General features: G+C 41.8%; 1 protein-coding gene across 1 annotated transcript in view; it reads left to right on the top strand.

Annotated features, from left to right (window-relative positions):
- Positions 1–23,669, top strand: part of ZNF541 (zinc finger protein 541) — a 1,112,036-nt gene that overhangs the window by 648,096 nt on the left and 440,271 nt on the right. Inside the window, exon 9 of the mRNA XM_085627847.1 lies at positions 862–925. Coding sequence (XP_085483973.1) covers positions 862–925 — 64 coding nt within the window. The remainder of the gene's footprint in view (positions 1–861; positions 926–23,669) is intronic.

The following is a 23,669-nucleotide window of genomic DNA, read 5'->3' as shown; positions in this document are numbered from 1 at the left end:
CGCTATGACATCTGTTCGCGCAGTGTTGAGAATGTCGATAATATAATAATACCAGTGACTGCCATATAATCTTCCCGAGTTCCAATGAACCTGTGTCATTGCTGTCGGATTTACCCAAGGTAACCTCCTCATCAACCCTGAGTCAAAAATATGTGGTCAGCAGGCCCTGCGACCCACACCCACGCTTGTCGAGTGATAAGTCACAGGTGTGGTCTCTCTTAACCCAAAGACAAACATGCACCCAGATAGATAGTTGCACCACAAGCTGGACCCAGGAAATTGTCCCCAATAAAACAGGTTTAGCCAAAGACTTGTATTCCCCCCCAAAAATCACAAATCTAGATTACACATGTATATAGGAACACTCAGCCAATCAGGACACAACATGCACACTACACGTATTGATCACATGCTCCTCATGGCAGACATCTGGACACATACACACTGGCCCACACTAGCTCTCCTGGAGGTCGAGAGCCATCTGTGTCCTTATCTGTTGGCTGAGCTTGTTAATTTATGACTGAGATGCTTTTCAGAAATGCAGAAATTACTTTATTGTACCTCACAAGATGTATATAATGTTAGCCAAAACTTTGTACACCGAGAGACTTTCCCCAGACACATTTTGTTGAGACTCTTCTGGCTGCTGCGTTTAATTAAAACCAACTTGTTCCTATTTTTCCAAACGCCTCTTGTCTTTTCATTTCTTTAAGTGAAATTCATATCCGAGCAACATGTGCAACAGGAAAATAACATAAATACATTGTTCATGTTATGGTTTTAAATCTGAAGATTCTCGAGTGGGTGAGAACATTTGTGAACAGAGAGAATCCTCTTTAGCTTATCTTTTATTTTTCTCAGGGAAATCTATTGGATCCAGCGGAAAATTATTTGTCAAAGATGATACCATCTTCAGTGTTGAACCGTAAGTTGTAACTTGCAATTTTGCTTTTTATTGTAATCAGTAGAAGGAAGGAATATTTGTATGTTTCTGCAAACACAAAACATCTTTCACAAGGCAAAACAAACTGTATTACTGTCCACTCAGGAAATCACTGATCCCTCTACTGTATTAGTCAAGTATTGTAAACGTAAATAGTGCAGGCAACCATTTACCATTGCTTGTAATATTTCAAAACATTTCTGCATGGCGTGCTGGAGTAAACAGCAGTAGAAAGTAGAGAAAGTAGAGAAAGTAAAATGTTTGTACTTTACAATGTGAGCGCAAAGGTTTACCAGATGAGTGAGATATTGGCAGTTTTTGAAAATGCATTTCCGGGAGACCATGGCAGAGAAAAGTTCCGGCATGCTTTGGGCCTACAGTGTGTATCCTGGTTACCCGCCAGGTCTCTGCTGCTTAGGGGAGGAGCAGTAGACAGGATGGAGGAGAAGATCTCCGGATTGAAGCCCTATCTGGAAACGCTGACCCTTGGAATCATCTAGATCCTAGAAACGTCCCCAGGGGTGACGGAAGTAAACTTCGTAGACAAGCCTGCTGCAGAACGTCACAAGATCATCTCGTGGGAGCAGAACACATCTTAGGGTATCTAACCTGCAGCAATACTTCAAGTGGATACTGAACCCGCTGGTGTATTAGCCCGCCGGATACTGTTGAGGCGAGGTTTATAGATTGATTAGAACACATCTTAGGGTATCTAACCTGCAGCAATACTTCAAGTGGTAGGTAGTTTTTTCACATATACCACGGTGTGTAGGTAGTTTCACATTATATTCATGGTCCTGATGAATTGCCATAGACCCGGTGGGGCTGTCAAGGCAAGAAACATGTTGACCTATTGGAGTAGAGCACCACTTTGTTCTGATTTATTATGTCAGACAAAACCGCCTTTTTCTTTTAATCAGGTAGGAACCAGAGTCAAATAAATTATATTGGTTACCTAACCTGTTTTAACTTTCACTCTTTACACACACCTACACTTTCTAGGCCCCTCACTCACACCTCACTAATTGGCAAGGAACAAAAGATCTCCGCCAAAGAGCCCCTCATTGGGAGCCCGTTGGGTATTGCAGCGCCAACCCAACGAGGAGCAGGCCCAATGATGAAGCATGACACCTAGCTGGCTGGGTGTGTGAGGGCACTAGTTCCGAAAGAGGGAATTCCCCTCAGGACCCACATTATTGGTTGGAGGTGACGGGTATAACTGTCCTTTTGGTACGCATTCTCATATATATCTCTCTCTTTCCTCTTTTTATCATGTTAACCCTTGAGGAACAGCATACTCCTTTTTTTGTGTAGAGAAAAGTGAATATCTACTTGAAGTGATGTGTTAATTCCAAGCTGTATTTCTCATTCTCACTATATTGTAATACCCAGGTTATGCATATCATGCTTTCCCACTAATGTACAGTCAAATCCTTTCTCCAGCTGTTGTAAATAAAGATGAAGGAAGCTAAGAACCTAAATTGCATTGATGGGTGCTTGGAGGTTTTCACCACTTGCATTACCTCTTTCTCTCTTAGGTAAGAAAGCTTGGGATGAGTAGGGAATGCAGTATAGTTTTCCTCGACTGGGAGTAGAAGCGTCATTTTATCTATCCCTTTGTGCCAAAGATAGCTTCCTAGCTTTAATTAGTTAATGCTAAACACTCTGTATGCAAATATTTTTCATGAATGAATAGACTTTGTCCAACATAACGAAGATCCCAGCATTGTTCACCAGTTGTTTGAACAACTGGTCCTCAAAATGCTAAATATCTGTGCTACCACTCCAACAGGTGGGTGACCGCATTGAGACCAGTCAAACCCAACCCCCCCAAGACATCAGCCATCACCCCTTTTCACCACAGTGCTAGTCCTGAAAAAATTACTAAAGTCTCACTGCCATTGTTATGTTAGAAAATATATTAGATTCTCAGGCTATATTTGTTAGATATCATAACCATGAAATATCAAGTGAAATCCTTACTACTTACAATATGTACAGTAGTGATGAATTGGTACAACTAATACATGGAAATCTCCTACCAGCATTCTCATATTTCTTAAAAACTGAAGAATCATGATTGACCACACCTCAGGTCCCCTGTGGCATCACCTGGTTCAATTGACTTGGGCCAGGAGAGAAAGCCCCCTTGCGGATCACACCATTATTAGTCCTTTACAAGGCAAACCCACCTGCTCTCTCAACTTAGAGGGAGCATGAAAGCTGGTCCCCCCAAAGCAATAATGCATGCCAGAGCCACCCAAAAGTGGGAATCTGCCTGGCACCCAAATGGGAGATGGCCTAGGCAACTAGGCTGTACCTTGGTTCCATGGCGCATTCACCATTCCCTCTAGAATTCCCAATATGTGTAATGGAGTGCCCTGTCAGGCAATGGTCAATCACTGTAGCGACGTCACCATCCCTACACTAGAGAGAGTGTTACCCCTGCCCCGGGTTGAGCCAACAGCTTAAAACCAATTCCATCTTGAATTTGCCTGCATACATATATTCCTGATGCCAAGGCTGTCCACCTGTTTTGTAGCCAAACATAACTCTTCCTCTGACCCCCACGGACAATAGAAAAACACTCCCAGAGTCATGCAAGCAACAGGGAATGGGAGGGCGGCTAAAAGAGCTCCTGGTCTGGAGTGAGGGAAATGTAGTGCAACATTGGTTGCCGCAGGAAGGTGGTGATCAGGTGAGAAATCCCCTTACTTGATCTGCTCTGCTGCGCTGCCGGCCACCGAAACAACCCCATTAACCCTCAGGAAACCAATGGTTGCCTTTTGCGTGAAAGCCTGTGAAAATTCAAAACATGTAGTCACAGTTGGCTCGCTGCCCTAAACTGGCTCAATCCATCCTCGGGGTCCTGGAACACGGGATTAACCAGGTGCCATAAGGGCGCCTGGCTTTGGCGTATGTGTGACTTTAAGCCACCCCCTCCCCTCCCCCCACCCCCCCTAGGATCCATGGTGTAAGATTCCTCTACAGTCTACACCTTACAATTGTCTGGCTTCTCAAAATTTGCTGAAGGCCTACAGTAACAGTAAGTTTTGCGGTGTTTTAGTGTCACAGTTTAGGGTGCGCCTTAGCGTGTGCATACCCCCATGACTCTCTGGTCCTGAAGAAAGCCTCGCTTCTCGCTAATGGAGGCTGAAACATGTAGACTGGTATTTGCACTCTCACATTAGGATGTGACTGGCCATTTACAACCAGTCCCCACATCCACTTTTCACAATTTTTTAACCTTGCCTTACTTTTCCATTAATAAAATTTAAATGGGCTAAGAAAAGACAATTTTAAACTTCCACTTTCACTGACTACACTTCACGCAAAAACCTGCTCCGCTGTAATCGGGCATCGTAGCACACCCGAGAGGCATTCGGCCCCTCGGGTATGATCCCTATGATGAAGCATGTCACCAACTAGGTTGGTGAGTGAGGGATCTTCTTAAACACAGACATGACTCCTTATACCAACGCTCGCAGTTGGGAATCACTTTTTGTTGATTGTTAATTTATATGTTACTAGGGGACGAAGAGTGGCTCCAAAAAATATTCCCTTCTCTCGCCTGTTGATTAGATTTTTTTTTTCTTCAATCCATCCCCCACCTGTATTAAGTACATGTGAGCGTGCGGCGAGGCCCCTAGTCCATTCTCTTTGCACCATTTGCACCATTTGCACACTCTTTAAATTTGTGCTTATCAAGATAGTCGTTTTTTGGCTGTGCCAACAAAGATGTGATTTCCCCTTTCTTGTAGTCTGATATATGTCTTACCTAGCACAAATGTGAAGTGATGTCAGTGCCTTCCTGGTCAAGAGACTTCCTTGAAAAATAGGTAGTGGAACACACAATCAAGACCTCTTATTTTTGGAAATCTGCTTGAGCTTTAAAGGAAGGTTACAATCTTCTAGTCAGTCTTTGACCATTTGCCAGCACTCACTACAAGGGCCTCCAGGAATACCTTTACAGAAGTCCATGCAAGGCTAGCAACCAATCTGAGAAGACAGGGCCTCATGGCCATTGCCCTTCAAATGTTTTTCCTATACATTTCTACCTTGCTTACCCATTTATTGCAAGCACTACCACCCTAGTATGTTCTGCAACTTTAGTCATGCTCTAGAATACATTTACACCACTTCCAACACATCCACATCTTCCTCCTTACCATAGTCCCACTCTGCTGTAGTTTCACACTCAAAACACTGTATCCCAGCCTTCATAATTGCTCGGTCGTAAACCGTGTCCATAGAGCTGTATGATTCGGCTCCGAACGACTCGGGCTGTCCGAATGCCAGTCGGAACCGAATCGGACAGCCTGAACAGTTTCTTGCATCGTAATCGGTTGGTAGGAAATGTATAAGATTCGATCCTAAACATAAGTTCCGTATCGGATTCGGCCCCTTAGTTTATTGTTGTTTTCACTTACGAAATTGCATGCTGTAGTAACACGCCTGAGAATGCAGATTCTCTGTAGTCTCTTTATTAGATAACGAGGTAATGCTTCTATTTGTAGATTGATAAGTAAATGGTACCACCAGAAACAGGGACATACATCCTGTTGAACTCATATCTACACCAACTGTGCCAACTGTTCTGTCCAGTCATACCATGGAACACTCTAAATCAGACCATTCTCAAACAAACTTGAATGTAATGAGCTAATCTAAGTATAAAACAGACAGATTAACAGATACCACACATATCCTCACTTTAAATTAACAATAAAAAGAATATTCATGTACTCTTCTTACTTTAACACACTTACTACTGTAAATCCTAACCTTTGTCAGAAAACGCCAACTTTGTGATATTGATCCAACGGGAACGAGCACTGTTCTGTCCCTCACTGCATACGCAGCTAACTCAATAAGAACATGTTGGCCAATAGAAGAAAAGGAGAATGGGATGAGAGGGAAAATAGACACTGAATATCATCACTCTAACTCTTTAATCTACTGGGCGGTAGCATCAGCTGATGGAGGTGGCTATGTAAAGGCAAGATGAGATTCCTTAAGAATCTGTCACTAAGGTGTTGCATCTAACAGTGAAAAGGATATAAGTTAAAAGCATGTCTGTGCAGCCAGACAGAAGATACAGTGCCAAAAGCGGTACAGAATTGGTAGCATCAGTCAGTTGGCTCCTCTTCTCCCGGCAATGTTTTCAAACCCCATTAGTTCACCTTTGACCAGACATAAGGGGCTTAAAGTGGGTCGAATACTTTGCTTACCCTACTGGCACTCGATCACTTCAGATCAATAGGTCCTCCAGGTTCCCGTTGGTTCCCTTTCTAGACACCCTTGCTCATGTTCCTTCGTTTACACAGATGCTGGGTTATCATGCCATTATCCTCTCCAAAGAGGTGTTCATATTGCTGTCCAAGGGAGGGATTGAGAATGCATCTGAATCAGAGCAGGGAATGGGTTGTTACTCACAGTACTTCCTCTTGGTCTCCGACAAGGAAGAGGTTTTGAGACCGATCCTAGACCTCAGGTTGCTGAAGTCATTCCTAAAAAATGAAAAGTTGAAGATGACCCTCACAGTTGTTCTGCTCTCCTTGGATCACAAGGTTTGAATGATGGGATAGATTTACAGGATAATAGCTTTCATGGGTCAGTCCTGCAGTTCCACAGGTAGTAGGATCAGACTATTACCAGTTCGCCATCCTGCCTTTCAGCCCAGAGATTGACTCCTCAGATCTTTAGGGAGATCAGGATGGGGGTTACAACTTACCCTTATTCCTGTATCACGATGACTGGTTTAGAAGGTGGCACGCCATAGCTAGTATTGGACCATATGTAGAAAGTCTCATCAACAACCTTGCTGAGTCTGGTGTTTATCAGGGTCATCTTGTGCACAGTCGCTGTGTAGGTCCTTCCACCTCTCTAGCACATCTGCAAAATTCAAGTTCCAGTCCTGATGTATCAGGCAAGAGAAGCTGTTCCAGCTTTAACGGATTTGAGGCTGCTTGGTCTTCTGCCAGCTTGCATCCTGTTGGTTCCTCATGGTATGTGGCACATTTTGGACCCTGCCACAGAGTCACCGCCTTAACCCCTTCCATGCTCATGACGGAACGGTTCCGTCATGAGCGTCGGTTGAGCTGTGCTCATGACGGAACCGTTCCGTCATGAGCCCGCCCGCGCAAGAAACGGTCAGCACCGCGGCGGAATTCGCGCCGCATGGAAGGGGTTAAGTGGGCTCAGCATTGGGAGTGCCTTGTTTTCAGAGAAGATCCGTGTGCCTGATGAAGCGGCTCATTAAATTGAGTGGTAGAGGCAGATGCTAATGTGAATTGTAGCAAGCTGGCTGCTCTCCTTAGTCTTTCCAAACGTCACAGTGGTGATGGACATGTCCTCTGAATGCTGAGGAGGCCACCGGGACAGTGTGTAGATCAGAGGTCTTTGGTCTCCGATGAAGTAATGCCATCACACACATCTTCTGACATTGCTTACCATCCAACTGGCTGTCAAGCTTTTCCGCACTTCAGAAGTAGCAAATGACACTGTGCACTCTTAAGGTGGTAGCATAGACTACTCTTGAGGGATACCCATATAAAGTACTCTTTTTGCCACAGTCTCCCACCTAGTCTCTAGTAGTTGCCATCTTGTAAAACATGGCGCTTTGAGAAGTCTTTGGAGTGTGACTGGCTAGGTCGAGAAAAGTTTTAGCAATTCTCCACTCCCTGTATGTATGTGCCTTATTGCCCCTTTTGTGTTTCATTTGGGTTGCATAGTGCCTTTTTTTTTTTTTACCTTGATCATAGCCCAAACAACGCCTGTGTTGTCTAGGCATTTGAGAGGGGCTGTGTGTCTCTCTTGGAGTGTGTGCTGCATAGCCCCCAGAGCACAATGAGCAGGGACCTCACCCCGGCCGGGATATCTAGTTTGCAACCGTTGTCTGTTGTGCTAGTGTGGTGCTCAGGATAACAGGGGCAACGCTAGCATCACTTATGGAGTCTGCAGTGGGCTCACCATGGTTGTGCCTTGGCGTATCTTGCCACTTAGGGCTCTTCCTCAGGCCCAGCAACAAAACCCGCCACCCAAACAATATATGTGCTTACCCATAGTGAGTACTTAAAGCCTGATGCAGGCCTCTTCATCTATGCTGTTCTCCAGTACTCCCTCTTATCTTCTGTGATGACCGCGGACTGTGGTCAGATTTCTTTTTGCACCTTATGGCTTTGTCATTCTTAGGTGTCGGAGCAAAAGTCGGATAGTTGAATTCCTTCCTCAGTGCACTACATTTAAGAGGGTGTCCAGTCTCTGCAAGCTGCTGAGTGAATTGGAGGCTGCTTGGGCCCACCCTTGCAGAGCATTGCAGTGTTAGGAAGGCTGGAGAATCTGCTTACTGCTTTGTGTAGCACATGCCTGTGAGGGAGTACTGCAAAACCGCTTGCACTGGTTGCTATTCAGCAAACAGAATGTTGGCGTTCATCATGAAGTGCTGGTGCGGTTAGGACTCAAACTGAACACATATGGAGGGAAAGGTGTGTGGCAGTGGGCTTGCAATGAACTGTGATCCCCAACAGGCCACAAACACTTATGTGTCCCGGTCCAGTGGCAGTCACCTTGAATTATTTGGTGTAATTCCCTTTGTGGTTTATGGTGTCTGATGCTAAGCAATTGTGCTACGATATTGCTGCAGCCCGAACGTCGCACATGGATTCTGAATTTCAGCTTATGGGTTTGTTGTTTTGCAAAAGATTGTTTTGAATGGAAGCTGGTTTGCAGTGAAATATCCGTAAGTTGTATGGTTGACGAAAACATTCAACTATTCTCTTGAACATTTGTTTGAACTATGTAGGCTGTGGTAGTTTACTAGGCTCGAAAGAGGGAGGACTGCAGTTGCATATGTATTTACGAATGCCATGTGTAAGGTATTATACTGTTGGAGATTATTAACAGGATTGGTTATTTTTCAGTTCTACAGAAGTCACATAAAAACTGTATTTCATACTTTATCAAAACTTTTTCTAGTGACTAAATTTCACATAGCTATCTGAAAAACAGGGAGAAGAATAATGCACATGTTTCCTTAAGATACTTGTTTTTTGTATGTTTGTTTTGCAGGAATTACCGATCGCATATGGATACACACAGATGGGTTCGTGTATATCCAGTCACAATTGCAGTTATGCTAAGTTATGTGAATATTGGTGTTCCGACATAATATAGTTTCCAAAATATCATGTGACACAAATATTTTATAGTAAATATTGTGATTTGAAGGATATCGTGGAATAGAGTATTGAAATTAAGAATATCTTTTAAAAAATATTTTTTTAATATTGTGGCAAAATTTTTGAGTTTAATATTGGTGTAACGTATTTCATTTTATGTGTATATTTTCTGCATTCATTTTATATATAGGTTGTTGGGTATTATAGAAATTAGTTACTTAATACTTTTTTTAAATGATAAATTATTTTATTAAATATCAAATTTGTGTTGTTTAAAGTTTTCGTTTGTTACTTTTTTGTCTTCGTTCCGTAAATTTAAATTAGTTTTTTTGTTAAATTGTATTAGGTACATTGTTTGAATCCATTTTTCGTCTAAATTAATAGTGATGTTGCTATATTTGTTCCTCAAATCTGTTAATTATTTATTTGAATTTTAATTTATTTCATTTTCATCATTAATTTAAATAAAGGAAAATAATAATTGAAATATTTATTTTTATTGTAAATTATTTTGGTTGTATGATTTAAAAAAGTTGTAATCTTTTTTCTTCTATTTTGATTTTTTTTATTAGTGTTATGTTTTATATACTTTTATTTATATATTTTTCTATTGTTTCAAAGATAATTTTTTTATGATGCTACCAAATTAGCATATTTCCACAGTGTGGTAGAGTTTGGAGTGGAAATAGTAAATTAGCCCCTCCAAAGTATAACACTTTGTAGTAATGTAGTCCAGACAGGTTGAGGTATTTCAAGAGGATTTATTGTAGGATGTTAAGTATCCTGGAATAAGCCCCACCAGGAGCAGCCAGCAGGCAGCTCAGCCCCATCACAACTGTGGTTTATCTTCAACCAGCACCCAACATTCCGAAGTACATCATAGTGCAGAAGCATTCCACTAGAAGGGCATTGAGTGGGTAAAAGCAAACATAGAAATATGCAATAGATAGAATACAACATACCTCCTTTCCTTCCACAACAGAAAACTAAACATAGAAACATAGAAACACCTGAAGGAGAAAGCGTACCAATCATTAGCCTCTATCACACCCACTGGCCAGACAGATGCGACAGAAACCAATGCACAGCATGCAGAAAAACACGGAAAAGAAATGATAGAATAAAATCAGACACATTCCTTCTCTGAGAACACAATGCAATACAGGATGCAGAAAATAGAACAATAAAACATGAGAAGTGAAACCGAAAAGTACAAACACATAAATAGACACTATTATTCCCTCATCCAACCAACACATAAAAGGAACAAGAAGAAAAGTTAAACTGAGAGGATAGGTACTCTTCTTCCCTTCTCCAATGAATACACAAAAGAAACAGGAAGATATAAATACTTAGAGGAAACCACCGAAAAGTACAAACACATAAATAGACACTATTATTCCCTCATCCAACCAACACATAAAAGGAACAAGAAGAAAAGTTAAACTGAGAGGATAGGTACTCTTCTTCCCTTCTCCAATGAATACACAAAAGAAACAGGAAGATATAAATACTTAGAGGAAACCACCGAAAAGTACAAACACATAAATAGCAAAACAGCATTAAAAAATTAGATTGAAAATTATTGAACATTTGAGAGAGATATAAACCCATACAGAGACAACCTCGTAATATGGCTACACATAGAAAAAATGCAGCTCGATAGAAATTCCAATGAAACCTTGAGAGGGTTAAACCCCAAATCGACAACCTTGAAAACATTGAAAAACATTGAATAATTGAAAGGAAGCAACAACACATATTGACAACCTCAATCAAATTGAAAACCATTGAAATGTTGCCCTTTGAAAACAACTAGAATACATGCAAATTGATGAAACGATAGAGAAACACATTTCTTACCCAGAAATACTGGATGCATGCATATACATTGATAAACATTGAAATGTTGCCCTTTTGAAAACAACTAGAACACATGCAAATTGATAAATCGATAGAGATACACATTTCTTACCAAGAAATACTGGACGCATGTGTATACATTGATAATTGAGTAGATAAATTGATATGTGCAATTCCTACAGGAAAAGCTGCACGTACGATAATGTTAACTAAGCAAACTCTGTACAGGAAACAATCCATGCACAAATTGAAAAACTAGAGAAAAAAAATAGAATTTTTTGAAAACATGCAACCTGTAAAACAGAGAGATGTAAAACTGCGCATTAAAACACAGTGAACATGCACATAGATTGATAATTACAAAACTTGTAACTTCGTGATGCACTGGATGATCAAACAGTGACGATCTCGGACAACTCCAAAAATAATGACATAAAAAAAAACAACAACAACCACAAGATGGCACTCTTGTGAAATAATTGAAAGACCTAACTCGAACTAGTTTATGCTTATTTCTGTTTTCGTGTTGATCCTGTTTTCCTGAGGTCTCTGTGCTCAAAAATAAATATCAGTGAATGAAAATAAGAATGACGACCAAAAAACAAAAATGTAGAAAAATCCCACGTAGCACTCTAGAAAACAATAAACATGCTTTGTGCCAAAACGTTGGAAAATCAGACACAACACATGGTGTTAAACGAGGCTAACACTCCGGCAAACTTCACAACCATAGATCTGTCAGACTTAAGCTGGAGATTGAAAAAAAAAACATTAAATGCTGCATATCGTCTATATTGACATGGAAATAAATGTACCTTGCATATAATCGGGTGAAATGCTGGAAGCAAAAAAATTCTTCCTTTTCGAAAATCCCGTTGTTGCTCATAGTTGAACGTGGTTGTGAGAAGAAGAATCGAGATTGGAAACACAGAGCAAACCGTAGAATACATCACAGACTGTAGCTGGAAAGATAGTGCCTAAGATGGTGGCACGTTTTAAACGCCGTGCCGGGTGGCTTCCGGCACGCTGAGGCAGCTGCACGTCAATGAGCAGGAGCATAGACGACTTCGCTGAAGAGAGAGACGTCACAAATGGAGCAATGAAGAAATCGTGTAAGCGCTGAATCCAGGTAAGGATGCACGCGCTGCGCATGTATTTTAAAACAAACCGTATCAGTCCAAAATGAAAATGCGCAATTGCATCCACATTCACAGTCTTGATCCTCAGCATGAAACCAGTTGCAATACCAAAACGTGATGGCACACTCCAAAAGTTGAAGCTCTTGGCGAGTCACAACGGCACAGAAAAACTGACGAAACAAGAGCAAAGCTCAAATATCAGCAGCATATCGGGGTGGCACATCAGGGCGGACACACAATGATTAAGGCCGCAAACACCACAGAATCTTGTTGTACTTGGTGCTGAATATGCCTTGATGTTGTAGAAACAGCAGAAATCACACGAAACATACTTAGGCACTACACGAGTAAGCTCTCATTGAACAGCAGTGACAGGCACAGAATTCTCAAAACGCTGTAGCAACCTTGATAGAAGCACACATGAAAAAGACACATCAGCAATTGACTCACGATTAGATTGGATGAATTCGAGTACCACAGCTGACATTGCCGATTTTCTTTATAACAGGAACAGGAACACTGAATGGCAACAGCTGGGGAGAATATGATTACTTGGATTTTCATTAGTTCGTGTCAGCAGCTTGCTTAATATCAATGTTTCTTCTGTCTTGAATATTTTACCGCGTTACTATGTAGGCAGCTGTAGTATCTGGGCATCCGCTGGGCGGTGAATTACATGTTTATAGCATACCCCTTAGCTTTTCTTGAAAAGATTCTTGGATGGCAAATATTTAAGTTGGAGAAACGCAGCATTTGTATATTGATATTTCGTTTTGCGCTGGGAACCAAATACTTGAGATTGAAATATTGTAGATACTCGTAGAAGGTGTTGAAAAAACACAGGAGTCTATGAAATTGAGGAAGAATCTGGCTTGAACAGGTAAGGGCGACCGGTGTGATGGTCACTGGTGGGGCTCTGAAGCCAGAGTCTTTGCTTGATATTAGATGAGGTTTGTAGTTTCTTGTCTTCTTGAAAATAGAATTCTTGAATTGACATGAAGATAATTTGATGAAGATTTAAAACAACTTGACTTCTTTGGTTGCCTTCTTGAAACTTGACTTCTTTAGTTGCCTTGTTGAAACTTGACTTCTTTAGTTGCACGTAGGTAAGATCAACTCGTCGCCAAAAAGATGTAGTAATGTAGTCCAGACAGGTTGAGGTATTTCAAGAGGATTTATTGTAGGATGTTAAGTATCCTGGAATAAGCCCCACCAGGAGCAGCCAGCAGGCAGCTCAGCCCCATCACAACTGTGGTTTATCTTCAACCAGCACCCAACATTCCGAAGTACATCATAGTGCAGAAGCATTCCACTAGAAGGGCATTGAGTGGGTAAAAGCAAACATAGAAATATGCAATAGATAGAATACAACACACTTACTACAGTGTGGTTATGTTTTGTGTGGGAATAGTATGTTGAAATCCACAAAAGTCCAACATTTGCCCTAGTGTGATTATAAATCTGACTCAAACGTCCAACACTTTCCACACAGTGGGTGGTTAAGTTTCAGTGGAAACAGTCATTTTTATCACACCCAAAGTCCAACAGTTTCCCCAGTGTGTTTGAGTTTGGAATGTAAATAGTAAATCTGCCCACGTTCCACAAGGTCCAAAACTTTCCCCAGTGTGGTTAAGTTTGGAGTGGAATAGTAAATCTGACCCTATTCTAAAGTCAAGCACTTTTCCCTTTGTTGTTAATTTTATAGTGGAAATAGTTAATCAGACCAACCATAGTCTAACACTTTCCCCAATGCTGTTAAGGCTGCAGTGGGAATAGAAAATCTGACCCCACTCACTCCCATAGTCCAACATAATTCCCAGTTTTTTTTAGGTTTGGAGACGAAATAGTAAATGTACCCCTCCCTTCAAAACCACAACACTTTCTTACATGTGGTTAAGGTTTGTGTAGGAATATCAAGCTTGACACCCCATTTCCTCCAAAGAAATCTTATCCCAGTGTGGATAAGTTAGGAGTGCAAGTAGGAATTCTTATATTGTCACCAAAATCCAACACTTTTCTCAATGATGTTAAGTTTTGAGTGGGAAAAGTAAACCTTACCCCCTACCCCAAATAAAACAGTTTCCCTAATGAAGTTAAGTTTGGAGTGGAAATAGTGAATTTCAACCCCCCCAAAGTCCAACACTTTCCCCAGAGTTGGAGTGGGAATAGTAAATCTGACACCTCCCCCCCTGAAAGACCCAAGAAGAAATAGTAAATATGACCTTCAACCATAAGTCTAGAACTTTCCCCAGTGTAGTTAAGTTTGGAGCTTGATTTGTAAATATAACCCTCGCCAATTTGCAACAGTTTCTTCAGTGGGGATATGTTTGTAGTGGGGATAGTAAATTTGATCTTTATAAAGTGCCAGCATTTATTTTTATTTTTTGCAGCTTAAATAGTTATAGTGATTTATAGTGTAAAGTCTTTGTCTATTTATATATTTTTTAAGCATCATTATTAAAAAAAAAAAATTATTATACACATTTTCTAAACACATCTTTTAATACATCCCATTGTTTAAATTAGATTAATTATAAATGAGCGCACAACGTTTTCTGTAACTTTTTTTATCAACAGCAAAAACATTGTTATTACAAATTCTTCAAGATATGGTTGTACTGTACATACATTTGTATTTGTTGTTTTACAAAATATTGTCATTTTTAGCATTCAGGTAATTTTTACCCTTGCTCCTTTTTTTTAAAATATATATACATCAAAAAGTACTGCAAAAAATTGTTAAAATTTGTTTTCAGTATATATATATATATATATATATATGTGTGTGTGTGTGTGTGTGTATTGCACATTTTCTAACATAGACATTGAAAGATTAATAAATATTATTTTCTTCCATTGTTTCCTATGGGATATGAGGGCTTTATTACAAGTCTGGTGGTCCACCGACCGCCAGACTCGCGAGAGCGCAGTAGTAGCGCTCTTCCGACCGCCTCATTAAGTTCAGGGCGGTCGGGCCGCCCTGGACCAACGCAACTGACAGGGATCAGTGAACCCTGGCAGTGGTGCAGTGATATTGAGGCCGCATTATGCTTGGTGGGCCCTCTGCCGCCCCACCAAGCATTTTACGAGTTTCCTCACTGCCACACTTGGCGGTGCGACCGGCATGAAAAGTGTGGCAGTGAGGAAACAAAGCCGGCCCTGTAGGGCCCCTTTGTGCCTCACGCCATATGGATGCACAATGGGGGCACATGTTCCTCCCTGTGTGCATGCACACCAGTACCTGCATGACATGGACTGCAGCTGTCCATGCCATGCAGGGACTGCCTTTGAAGTTCCAATTGCAGTGCCTATTTCATAGGCACCGCCCAGGGAATGCCAAAAACTCCTGACTTGGCAAGTGTTTTATACATGGGTTTGGCAGTGCGGGACAAAGGTGCAGGAGTGTGTGGACCCGCACCGACAAACTGATAATGAGGCCCTAAGTCTTTTTTTAATTTTTATTTTTCCGCCATTTTTTCCAGTTTCTGTGATTGTGTAGTCTTTCTTCGTCATTTCGGACTGTTCTTGGAGTTTGTGTTTTGCTGTTCCTAGTTCAGGTAGGACTATTTTAAAGTCATGTTTTAAGAATTTTGTTTTGGGGTGTTAAGAGTAAGCTAGGTAAGTCTTTGTTAGTGATTGTTATTTTAGTGTGTTGTTTCTTAGTGTAGTTTGTGTTATTTGAAGGAGGTGTGGGAAGCTATGTTCTTAAATGTAACATTTATATGTAGTTTGGGGTTATTTTTATGTATTTATCATTCTTTCTAATAATTTTCTACTGTGGTGCATTGTATATGAGGGTTGTAAATGTTCTTTGGTGGGATGAAACATACGTTTGCTTTGCAGGTTTGTTTCCGGACATCATTGTTTATCATTAACCAGGATGCATTTATTTTTGTTTTCAAGCAGAATCACTTGGGTATTTTTTAAACAATTAATTGTTTTTACTTTCTCCTTGATTTTTTTGTTTTCCTAGAGTGGTTATTTATTTAATTTTTACTTTTCGGATTTTGATGGATTCCCTGGATTATTGGAATTGTATTGGATGTTTTCATTTTTTATTGTTTATTTTTGCATTACTTTAGGGTCTTTTTTATCAATTAGTTTATTACTTTTTAAAATTTTATTATTGTCATTTCGCTTACCAGGACTTCAGCTTCGAAATTGTAAGTTTTATTTAATCTTATTTTTTATGTTATTAGGTGGGTAATTTATTACTTAGGGGCCGATTCCGATCCGGGTCGGAAAGCACTCCGACCGAGTCGGATCTGGAGTGTTTTCCGACCGAGTCAGATCCGGAGTGTTTTCCGGCCGAGCCGGCCCCCTACAGTCCGACCGAGCGAGTACGATGCGCACGTATGCGGTCGGACTCCCATAGAACTCAATAGGAGCCAGTTGTACGACGCGTACATGCGTTCCCATTGACCGAATGGGTACGTCTCGAACAAGTGCGCCCCCTACAGTGGGTACGTGTCGGTGCCATCCGCGCCGTACATGCCTGTGTGGGGGAGACCCATGGGTCTCCCCCTGTGTGCGAGTCGTACGGCTGTGGGTGTCGGGGGGGGTCCGACGTGGACCCCTGAAGTCCGACTCCGGGAGCTTTTGCGAGCCGGACACTCCGGCTCGCACAGGCTGTCCGACGCGTGCATTGTACTAGCTCGGTCGTAAATCGCATCCATTGCACGCCACGGTTAGCTTCCTACCGAGACGTACGGAGCGGTTCGGACCCGGGAACGACTCGGTCGGTGAATTTCACGTAGCTCGCATCGTACTTGCTCGCTTGTACAGCTGTACGCGTCGGGCGGAAAACACGCGTACGGCTCGTAGTTTTTCCGGCCGGATCGCGTTCGGTGCCCTTCCGACCCAGATCGGAATCGGCCCCTTAATGTTAATATTTAGAAGTTCTTTTATTATTATTTAGAAATAGATTTTAAGTATGTGTTTTGTTTTTATAGAAATGTTAAATTGTGTTTTTTGTGTGGTGTTTCTAAAGTGAGGTTCTTCTTGTTCATTACAGATATGGTAGGCCTTGGTTAGCAAAGAGTTTTACTTTACATGCTAGGAGTTCATGCATTTCTTTAGTTTGCTTAGATATTTTTGGTTTGATTTGTTTGAAGGATTGTTCTATTCTTAGTTCCTGGTAGTTTTGTCTTATGTATCTCTAGGAATTGGTAGAGTGTAGGATGGCTTCTTACATGTGTTCCTTGAAATTCACCCTTCCACTGTTACTTTTTTAAAATTCATTTATTTATTAGCATTTTTAAAACAATACACCGGCACAACAACATGTGCCTTACATCAATATTCTTACAACATGTAAAAATCGGGTCGCATACCATCACCATGTCTGTCATAAACAATTGTGGACCACAGTACCTGGGCTTCGATAAGGAGATATTGAATTACACATTTCTAATTTGTTCATGATTTGTGTCTGTTATCTGGATTTCAATCCTCTATGACCTGAGGTGTAATATGTTGATGGCTCAGTGTCCCAGTGTACCTGTTTTCCCAGTGATCGTGGGGGCTTCTGTCATTTAGTCCTCCGGATGTAGTATGTTATCTGTCTAGTGCATCTGGGTTTGTTAATAAGTAAATGCGCAGAGGGTCCCAGACATCTCGGGCCTAGAGAATATGGGGAGTAGCTCTGCGTAGGTTAATGTTTGTTCTTGCCAGAAGAGTAATGCGTGTATCCATTCCTTATATATGGGTGCCCACCCTCTACCCCACCTGCATGCCACCTCGCGCTTTGAGAGTAGTAATCCTAGAGCTACATACCGCTTATATGCTGCAGGTATGTCTTCCGTGTATCCTAGGAGCACAGTTACGGGCGACAAATTCAGTGGGGTTAGTATAATTTGTCCCAGGGCCTCAAATACCTGATTGCAATAGTGTTGAATAGGCGCGCATTCCCATGCAACATGCAAAAAACCTGCCCGTAGCTGTCCACATCTATCGCGGGCATCATTGTCACGCAGCTGGAATTTGAGCATTTTAACAGGCGTATGATAGAGTCTGTGATGGAATTTGAAGTGGATAATGCGTAGCCGGCTGTTCGCAGATACCTGTCTAGTTTGTTGACAGCAGTAGTTCCACTACTTGTCACTAAGGGGCGCACCCAGTTCTTCTCCCCATTGTGCCCGGGAGGTTACCTCGTTTCCCTGTGTAGCAATTTTCGTGCTGTGGTATATGAGAGATACTACATGTGTAGGATTTGTGCTCTGTAGTAAATGATGGAATGGAGCTAGTGTGGGTGGTTCATCAGGAAACGCTGGGGTGGCTGCCCTCACACTCTTGTCTAAGCCAAAAGTACATAAACAGGTTCATTGGTGTGGGATCTACATGTGAGAAAAACTGCTCTCTGGTGTGGAAAATTTTGTTGATATAGAGGTCTCCCCATGTTGCAATTCGGACTTTGTCTAGTAGGTGGTGGCATTGCACTTCCTGGGTCACCTCCAGTTCGGGGTGGTGGGCCACTGGAAGCAGAGGTGAGTATAACATCCCTATACCCAGTCTTTTCGCAATTGTTTGCCATGCTGTCACAGTGCATGCTACCGTGGTGGGGTTAGTGTCTCTTGCTTGGGTGCGTGTAGCTATTAACCCCTACAAAGGCGTTGGTGGCATGTAGCCTTGTTCGACTGCCAGGTGTGGCATAAACGGGGGGGTTGAACCAATATGTTGCATAATGCGCTTGCGCTCTAAGATAATATAGTTCAAAGTCGGGAGCCTCAAACCCCCATTGTGTGATAGGTAGAGTCAGGGTTTTCCATTTTAGGCGGGGATTCTTACCTCCCCAAGGGATATTCTCCCTGCAATGGAGAGTGGCAGGGTAATCCACCTAGTAAATGATTGTGTTAGACCTTCTATCGCTCTTCCATAGTTGACCCGAGCAGTTCTGTTCTATCTCTAGAGACAGTTATCCCCAGGTACTTAACCTCATCAAAACACCTTGCAATGGGGTAGTCCAGGGAGTAGGGTTGTGTCACGTTAGTAAGTGTCTTCCACTGTGTTACTTCCCTTTGCTTCTTGGAACATGGTGCTGTTACTTGGGTTGGCGTCTGTATCCTGATCGGGGCAGACCAACCCAAGTATCTTCAACATAATCCATTAGTGGGGCTAGGTTAGTTTAGTTTCACTTTTTTGGTAATGGGGGATTCAATTAGCATGTCATCATGTTTAGTGCCTTCTGTTACAGGGACGTATGTTAGAACTATTGATTGTTTTTTTATCTCGTGTGTAAATTTAGGTTAGTTGCATAGTCTAAAATCAGGGTTGATTTTTGGAGGTGCCTCCACATGCTCTGGTTAAATTATAATAGCACCCCTGAATTGCAGTGTGTAAATACGTTTTCAGCATTGTGGAAATCATTCAAAATTTCTGATGACGTTTGAAGGTTATACTTGTTAATTTGTTCTTTTATATGTGTTAGCATTTCAGTGTAATTATACATTCTTTCTTAGGTAACAGTGAACACACAAATGGAATGTTTGTATTTTGATATTTACCATGTATTGTGTATATTTGACTAAATGATGGATGGACTTGAGCATGCTATCCATCAACCATGTGCAGTGGCGGCTGCCTCGGAACAAGGGGGTGAGTCGGGGGATGAAAAAATAAACTTAGCTGTCCCTGCCTCTCCCAGTCAATCATGATGCTGCATCAGGCCGCTCAGGCAGTGCCTGGGAGCCTAGGCATGTTCTCCACCAGGCTGTGCAACACAGCCTAGTGGAAAACCTGCTAAGTGCTCATGACGGTTTGGCCGGCCCATAAGGGCCTGCCAAACTGTCATGCAATCACTCCTCACTCTGCTCTGACGGTGGCGAGTCCAGCAACGAAAAATAAAATGATAACTCTTTTTATTATAATTTTATTTGTATGTTTTTGCACTGCTCGCTGAGCAGTGGGGCGACGCTTCGTCACCTTATCGGAAGAGCCGCCACTGACTATATGTTACAGTGTGTTAATGTTAGTAAATTGTTGTTAGTAGCATGAATGGTATTTTGTTTCATTATATTGTTTGAAATTAAACAAGAATGTGTCCTTTTATGTGTGATTGGTAAGTGTTGAGGTATGTCTGTTTCTTCATATTGTTTAGGTGAAATGATATTTTTTTAGGTTTGGTATGCTAAGAGTTGGCCTATTGCTTTTTCAAGAACTTTTGGAATTATAATTTTACAAATTATATTTTTACATATTTTTAAGAGACTGATCAATTTGCTTTGAGGTTTAAACTGTGTTTGGAAGGTGTATATAGTACTCGTTTTGGGCTAGAAAAAGTGATTGGTTTAAGTGCGTGAAAAGCAGTATTTTACTAACATAAGATGTGGGCCTTACCTGCAGGGTTGAACAGGAACTAGAAAGGTTGGATTGAACCAGTTTGTCTCCAAGATGATTCTGACTTCTGGAGCGCCTCCTTGCCCCCCTGCACACCAGTTTGTGCTCTAGTGATTGGCCCTCAAGCTTGTAAATAACCCTGGTCCCTCCCCTCACACCTGCACAGGCCCTTAAGTCCGTGACGGGAACCCAAAGACAGGCCCCTCCATTTTGTAGCCCCAGCTTCACTGAGCCTCAAACAGCACAGTGAGTGAGAACAAAGGGGCGTGGTAATAACACAGCCTTTGTGCTGTGTTGTTTGAAACTTTAAAACTGCTGTTTTCTTCTACCAGTGACTGTTTAAATGTATCTCTTGGTTTCAGTGCACTTTGTACTTTTAACATTTCTCTCCTGGGTTTCCTCTAAACTGTGCTAAGGCCTTTAAAATGCAACCCCCCCCCCCCCCCCCCCGCCCCCCCTTTCTTTACTAGCTAAGAAGGCAAAGTGCACCTCTTAGTCTAACCAGAGTGTGTTTAAGAGACTGCCTAATCTACTTTGAGGTTTAAATGAATTGTGTTTGGAAAGCGAATGTAGCACTTGTTTTAGGCTAGAAAAGGTGATTTGTTTAAATGCGTGAAAAGCACTTTGTTAGTGGCTTTAGATTTGGGCCTTACCTGCATGGTTGAACAGGAACTAGAAAGTGTGTATTGCGCCTGTCTGTATCCAAGGAGATTCTGACTTCAGGAGCACCTCCTTGCCCCCCTGCACACCAGTTTGTTTTTAAGGTCACATGCCACTTATATAAGGTTCTCACTGGTTGCTGGGTCTGTGCTCTGAGTGGCTCCTAGTGCTAGGGTTTCTATTGGGCTTAGGGTTTGAGATCTGATAGGGCTAGGGTTCTGATTGGTTCCTAGAGCTAGGGTTTCTATTGGACTTAGGGATTAGGGTTTGAGAACTGATTGGCTGACAGAGCTAGGGTTCTGAGTGGTTCATAGGGATAGGGTTTCTATTGGACCTTGGGTTTATGGTTGGGTTTTGATTGTCTGATAGGGCTATGGCTGTGATTGGTTGATAGGGCCAAGCCTCCAATTCATCCTAGGGTTTAGGGTTAGTGTTCTGATTCTTTAGGGTTAGAACTAGGGTTCCCATTCACCAAAGGTCACATTACCTAGGGTTCTTGAACTCTAGTTGCTCAGGGCATCTCAGGATACAGGTGGAAAGGGCAACGGCAGTTGCCTTTTTGGGCCAGGCTGGGCCTAGGGCCAGAAATGTTGCTATTTTTACCATTTACCAGCCACCACCTTAACCTATCAACATCCTCAAACATAATAACACACTCTCAGCCACTGCACACTACTAATTCCCTGCAATCAAACCCTAGCCACATTTCAGTGTCCCAACAACCACTACAAAACCCTACAGCTATACACCCGTTTACCCCAGCTGCCACACAATGGCACCTTCACACAAACACCACTCTTTCCTATGCCACTATCAAATCTACACATCACCAACACAATGCAAACCCACATAATATATAATCTTAATGCCTTCAAACACACACTCCATGTTCATGCAAAACACGAGCTCTACCCTCTACTTGCTCCTAACAGACCCCTTTCCATCACCACCAAACCTATGCTCAACCCTCCCTCATATCATCCACCAACACCTTCCTCTTCTTTTTACCAAAAACACACTACCAAACAATCCTTATGCTCCACTCCACCTCACATATTACCTCATCCAGCTATCAAATCTAACACAAACACTCATAACTCTTGTTTATCTCCTCTCATACACCACATACATTCTTCTCCACAGTGCACAACACCACCCCTTTACCATTCAACTTCCATTCACCACAGTACTTTACATTCAAGTCTTTCACAGAAATCCACTACATCAATATCTCATCTTGATACTCCACAAAAACAAAACACATACACCTGCACATCAAAATCTCACACACATACACACAATTTCATACTACATTCTGTCACAAAATAGAAACAGACACCGACTCCCACCCTCATGACTTCACAAATAATAGAGATCCTAAACCATCTTTAATCCCAAATTTTTTATCTTCACCAACACCTACCACAAATACCCTAAAACAACAACTCTCATTCACCTGCCTCTCATCCATTGCACAATTTAAAGCCTTAACACATGACCCACATGCTTCACCACTACCCTAACCCATACACCTTCCACCCTAAACAGACGCAAACAAAATAAACAACATGCCACTCTTCACAACTTTGCATCTCCTTGTTTATTGGATAACAGCACTACTCTACAAAAGCAAAATAGATCACCAACTCACTCTCAACCATCATCTACACACGCAGACACAACAAAATGCCTTCTAAGCCTGCTGGACGAGTATTGTGATATAGACAAACAACACTATTGCCACCCTCGTACAGTTAATACTACCACTAATAACACACCTGTTCCAGGTTCAAAGAATACTGCTCACTCTTCTAGAAAACAGTCACACTACCACCAAAACACAATCTGTTGCCTGAATACTAATAAATGCTCAATCACTCTCTAAAAACAAGCACCACATCTACAATCTACTCACTGACACACAACCTGACTTACTCTTCGTAACTAAATCATGGTTAGGAGATGACATGGCTGCAATGTTGCTTGAAGCTGTTCCTCCAGGCTATCAAAGTGTCACACAAAATCATATAGGCAAAAGAGGAGGTGGATTACCTGTTATATTTACGTAAACAATAAATCTCACCAAAGCTGGCAACATTTCCATACAAGGTTGTTAGGCCTTCATCACCAGAAACAACCCTACACCATCTTCCTCCTGTAACTTCTCCTTCTTTACAGATCGCCAACTAGCAATGCAACATTCCCAGACATGTTTCTAGACACAAAGCTTATCACACTATGCTCCAACATATGCATAGTTGGTGACCATCACAAATGGTTTGATGAACCCAATATACCCCAACTAAAAACTATCACTGGCCTAGACAAACTGAACTTACATCAGATCGTCTACAAACCCACACACATCGCTGGACACATCCTGGATGGCATTTTTGTAAATCCAGAACTAGTTACTGTTCAAAGGATTACTCCAGTCACATGATCAGACCACCATTTGGTAGCTTTTCAACTCAAAACACCACAAATAAACACATCTAAGGCCACATCGGTGCATGCACCTATCGACCATGGAACAAACTCAATTTTGAA

This window comes from Triturus cristatus, chromosome 9 (genome assembly GCF_964204655.1).
Source record: "Triturus cristatus chromosome 9, aTriCri1.1, whole genome shotgun sequence".
Taxonomy (NCBI): Eukaryota; Metazoa; Chordata; class Amphibia; order Caudata; family Salamandridae; genus Triturus; species Triturus cristatus.
This window is presented reverse-complemented; position numbering and strand designations above follow the sequence as displayed.